The 5,755-nt window shown below is 43.3% G+C and overlaps 1 protein-coding gene across 1 annotated transcript; it reads right to left on the bottom strand.

The window, feature by feature from the left end:
* Positions 1–3,034: 3,034 nt before the first annotated feature.
* On the bottom strand, positions 3,035–4,789 carry LOC115322978. The gene has a single exon (XM_029983333.4). The coding sequence runs from the start codon at positions 4,787–4,789 to the stop codon at positions 3,248–3,250; it is 1,542 nt and encodes a 513-aa protein (XP_029839193.3). The 3' UTR covers positions 3,035–3,247.
* Positions 4,790–5,755: the final 966 nt, after the last annotated feature.

Raw genomic sequence — 5,755 nt, 5'->3', positions numbered from 1 at the left:
AATTTAGCCGAAAGCTTCCCCGGTAAATGTAAACGCGAAAAGTTTCCGCTATATTTAGTGGAGAAATGTTTCCGCTAAATTAGCGGGAGAATGTTTCTCCTAAATTTTGCGGGGAAATTGTTCCGCTAGATTTAGCGAACAAATTTTTCCACTAAATTTTACGTGGAAATTTTACAACTAAATATAGCGGGGCAATTTTTCCACAAAACTTAGCGTGGAATTTTTTCCGCTAAATGTAGCGGCGAAATATTTCCGCTAAATTTAGTGGCGAAATTTTTCGCTAAATTTAGCGGGAATATTTATTTATTTATTTATTATTTACAATACTGTGAACCTTACGGTCAACACAGGAGAGAAAAATAAGTTGTACAAGCCAAGCAAAATGCATTCACACTCAAGTGAGCACTTATGCACATGCAGTGGTGCGTCACACCCTGCACATCTGAAGATGTATTCCGCACACATACATTATTCAGTTAAAAATTCGCGCAATGATAATTCAAATGACTTGAGATTAGAGCAGCTGACGACTTCGTTTGGCAGAGCGTTCCACTCTACTATTGTCCTACAAAAGAAAGAATACTTAAATACGTCATTTTTGTATTGATACGGAGCAATCGCCCTGACGTTGCTAGTCCTTTGGGAACGAGACGTTGAAGGCCGCAAGTAAAGCTGCGGATCTAGCTTTGTCATTCCAGTCGTTATGGAAAAGAGTTCTTTTAACCTTGATATTTTCCGTCGCTTTGCCAGCGAGTCAAGCTGCGCCTCTTGTCTCATTGAAGAAACAGATTCTGTACGTTTATATCTGGAGAAGATAAATCGAAGAGCCAGATTTTGTATTCTTTCAATTTGTGATTCGTGGCATTTTCTATACGGGTCCCATTCAGTGCATGCATATTCTAACAATGGTCGAACATAACACATGTACGCAAGTTGTCGAACATCACTATTGGCATGCCTAAGTTGTCTTCTGAGGAATAATAACTTTTTGTAGGCCTTTGAACAAACGTAATCTACACGACTGTTCCATCGCATGGTAGAACTAAAAATAACACCTAAATATTTAAATTCGTCCACCTTTCGCAGTTGCACGCCACCTATTTTATAGGAATATTCTAAAATTTTTCGTTTGTTTGTAATGCTGCAGAATACTGTTTTATCAAAGTTAATTACCATACCCCACCTTTCACACCACAAGTAAAGTTTTTCTAGAGAGGCTTGGTCTTCGACTGTACGCACTTTTGAAAACAACATGCAGTCATCCGCAAATAGCTTTACCTGGACGGCTGGCGGCATATCATCTGCAATATCATTTATATACAGTAAAAACAAAAGTGGACCTAATACCGACCCTTGTGGCACACCTGAAAACACTGCAAGGCGGGTAGAGCATGCATCATTGCAGTAGACATACTGTGTTCTGTTAGTTAGGTAAGACCGGACCCACGACACTATATTGCTGTTTAGACCCACAAGGTGAAGCTTTTCAATTAATTTTTTATGAGGCACGCGGTCGAACGCTTTTGAAAAATCCATGAACACGACGTCAACCTGACCCCGCTCATTTACAACAGATGAGAACTCATGCGCACACTCAAATAATTGTGTGACCGTCGATAGACCCCGTCTAAAACCGTGCTGATGTTTGTATATTAAGTTGTTTTCTTCTAAGTACTGAGTGACATGATTTGAAATAATGTGGCAGTTTGCAGCAAGTCAACGTTAATGATATAGGACGGTAATTTTGGACTGTCATTTTGTTTCCAGATTTGTGAATGGGTATAATTTTACCACACAACCAGTCTGCTGGCAATTTGGATTGTTGGAGAGAGGCTTGAAATATTATGAAAAGATATCGGGACACCCACTCAGCATATCTTTTCAGAAATGCATTTGAAATGTCGTCTGGCCCCGACGCCTTTTTTACATCAATATTCAAAAGCAAATTAAGTATACCACTTTCCGAGACAACCAAATCTGACATACAAGGTTCATCAGAGCTGCTGACGTGGTCTACCGGCGGGTCACTCGAGACTGTAAAGACTGACTGAAAATACGTGTTAAATTCCTCTGCCACTTTAATGGGACATGATACAACCTCATCGCTTACCATCACTTCTGTTATTACTTCTTTTTTCGACGAGAAAAACCGCCAGAATTTTTGCGGAGATTCCAGCAAGAAACGAGAGAGCACATTGCCACAGTAATTTTCCCTAGCTTGGGAAATAAGATTCTTCAATTGTCGCCCCAAATTTGCAATGTCGGAGGAATTTCGTTTTGCTTTCCTTTTGCGCTTGATCTTTCGCTTTATTTGCAAAATTTCTCTTGTTACCCATGGGTGATGTCGTTGTGCTCTCACGCCCCTTGTCGGAACAAAGTGATATGTACAGTAGGAAACAATACTCTTAAATGTTTTCCATAATTCGGTAACATCACTTAACTGACTAAAATGGTCAAAATGTTCATCTAAATAATCGAGGATGGACACATCATCAGCATTTTGAAAATCTCTGACAGTACGTTCGTGACGAGCATTATCGGCAGCTGTTTTATGTAGTTCTAAGTCAAGAAACACCATTTTATGATCTGACACTCCGTCGAGCACATGTGCTTTATCCGCTTCCACTATGTTGCTAACAAAAAGTAAGTCCAGAATCGATTGGCTCGTATCTGTTACTCTTGTCGGGCTGTCCACTAACTGTTGAAGATTAAAACTGAGTGCTATATCTAACAAAAGCTCGGAGGACGCGATTTCATTTTTACCTGGTTTTTGCTTTGCCCAATCAATATCAGCAAGATTGAAGTCTCCAGTCAAAATAATTTTAGTTTTGTCATTGAAGCGCAACGCCATGTAATCATACAATTCTTCTAAAAACCTCGGGGCGGTGTTTGGTGGCCTATATACAGCACCAACAACAAACACGTTGCCGTGAACTTTAACCTTACACCATAACACCTCCCCTTTGACAACGCAATCTAAAGGTACCAGGTCCACCGAACTTTTTGCGATAATAGCCACGCCGCCACCCCTTAACCCTCGGTCTTTCCTAATCATTCTGTAACAAGGCGGAATAACTTCATTATCACCAATACCACTGTGAAGCCATGTTTCCGTGATGACGATCACGTGGGGGTCATGAGTTAGCAAGATTGTTTCCAAATCATCTACTTTATTCACAATACTTTGCGCATTGAAGGAAAGAAGTCGAAATGTCTTTCGATGGGGTTTCCCGGAGTGTGCTTGACGTCATTTTACACTTTTTTGTCGAGTTGGTCGATTTCTTTCTTTGCATATTTGCCCCACATTATCATCCCATTCGAAAACTTGGCCTCCTATCTTAATTTTATCGTGAATCAAGAAGACAGTTTCCCCGTTATCGCGATTGGGTTTACTGGTTTCCCACAACTGTTTGCGCTTTTGAATAGTCTGCCAAGAATAATCGTGTTCTAACGTTATTTTAGTCCCTTTCAAACACCTTCGCTTTTTTAGCACGTTTTCCTTTTCTGCGTAGTCAAGAAATTTAACTACAACTGGGCGGTTTTTGCTTGTTTTTCGCCCCACGCGATGTACACGCTCGACTGTATTAACATGAATTCCAAGTTTTTCTTCAAACACATCACCAAGTACTTTCGACCGCAATGAGTCATTTGTTTCCCCTTGAGCCTCTGGAAGTCCGAAAACCATGAGGTTGTTACGGCGGTTCCGATCTTCTAAGTCGACGATTTTTTTTTGGCATTCCTTCAAGTCCTCATCGATTGCCTTAACATGTTTTTCAATGCTTATGATTTGAACTTTTTGTTCTTTCATTTCTTGAACTGTTGCTTCAATTTGATTTACTTTTTTTGTTAGACCTTCAAATTTGTGTTCAAATTGCTTTTGGTTATTTTTTATTTGACTTAGATCTCTCATAATCACGTTTTGTGTGTCCAGAATCGCCTTCACCATCTCTTCCATTGTAGGGTTACCACCCCCTTGGCAGTCATCAGGTCCCGGATTCGATTCAATGTCACCGCTTAACAATAAATCACGAGTGACACAAATGCACTCAATAAATAAGGTTAAGCACATCCGGGGGCAAGGCAGCAGGAAAAGGAAAGTATTGCTTGATCGTTTACAATGCAATGAGTGACAATTACTCACCTGCGTGAAGAAGATCAGAGGATTAGACATAGTGCACACATGAGTGCTGCCTTGCCCTCTGATGGCGAACCGTTCAGACAGCCCTTTTGTAGCTTCGTAGGCCACGGTTGATGTCGATGCCGATCTTGTGCTTTCGTCAAAGACGAGGCGCTTGTTTCTGCCGTCGTCCTCGTTGTCGGCGAGGAAGGTGATGCCGCTGACGTATCCTTGAGTAGTCTTCAAACTTGATAGTGGCACAGTGACGGAGCGGTCCGCTGGGTCATGCTGGCGCGACAACGGACAGGCCAAAGCAGCCTGAGCGATTAGGAGCTGCGTGAAGAAGATCAGAGGATTAGACATAGTGCACACATGAGTGCTGCCTTGCCCTCTGATGGCGAACCGTTCAGACAGCCCTTTTGTAGCTTCGTAGGCCACGGTTGATGTCGATGCCGATCTTGTGCTTTCGTCAAAGACGAGGCGCTTGTTTCTGCCGTCGTCCTCGTTGTCGGCGAGGAAGGTGATGCCGCTGACGTATCCTTGAGTAGTCTTCAAACTTGATAGTGGCACAGTGACGGAGCGGTCCGCTGGGTTATGCTGGCGCGACAACGGACAGGCCAAAGCAGCCTGAGCGATTAGGAGCTGCGTGAAGAAGATCAGAGGATTAGACATAGTGCACACATGAGTGCTGCCTTGCCCTCTCATTTCTCCGATAAATTTGTCGCGAAATTTCCCCGCTAATGTTAGTGGGAATATTTTCCCGCCAAATGTAGCGGGGAAATATTCCCGCTAAATTTAGGCGCCGCGTGATGTCACGAGGGTGACGTCACACGTGATGTCACGTGCGACGTCATTATGGGCACGTCCCATATTGCAACGCGCGGTTACGCCGACGGCGACGCCACTCCAGCCGGAAACGGGTGCCTAATAGTTGCTCTCTAAAAGGCTAGCGTCGCAGACGTCGTTGTCGACGTAACGGTAAGATCGAGCGCTGGTGCGACACTGTCACAGGCTTGCCACGCGGAGCCCCTTATGTACACGCGTGGCCTTCTGGAACAACCGGCGGAGATGCTTCGGCGCAAAGAACCTTCGCACCTCGAATACACAACAGCGTTCTCGTGTTCACCAAAACGCGACATTTACATAAATGAAAAAAGGTGCGTCACCTCCCAGGCATTGAACCTCGTCCCTCTGCGAGCGAGACAAGTACGATAACCATGCGGCCATGGGCACACTTGCTCGGTGACGGGCGTGGCAATATGACCGTTCTGAGTGAGTTGATGTGCCTGTCCAGATGATATCTCAACGTTGGGTGCTTGTCTTGTTATCTTCTTCCGCTCCTCTTCCCTCTATTCTGATCATTGCATGTTGCATTAACTACCAACTCGCACGTCTTACGTCTTGCGTCATGCAGTACTCATCAACTGGCTGTGATAAATGTATTTCTTTTATTATTCTTCAATGAAAGCGCTGAAAGACATTTGCTATGGCGCACATAAGTGAATGAGCAGTATCAACAGTCTTACTTTGGCACAGTCACAACATAAACCATTACCATGGCGTTTCAAATTACCATTCTTTGTATGTGAAACTTCCTTTCATGTAAATGTTGTTCGAGGCACGTAATCCAATTCAAGG

Source organism: Ixodes scapularis, unplaced genomic scaffold, assembly GCF_016920785.2.
Source record: "Ixodes scapularis isolate PalLabHiFi unplaced genomic scaffold, ASM1692078v2 PGA_scaffold3__209_contigs__length_174095766, whole genome shotgun sequence".
Classification (NCBI taxonomy): domain Eukaryota; kingdom Metazoa; phylum Arthropoda; class Arachnida; order Ixodida; family Ixodidae; genus Ixodes; species Ixodes scapularis.
Note: the sequence above shows the minus strand (reverse complement) of the source record. Positions and strands in the feature narration are given on the sequence as shown.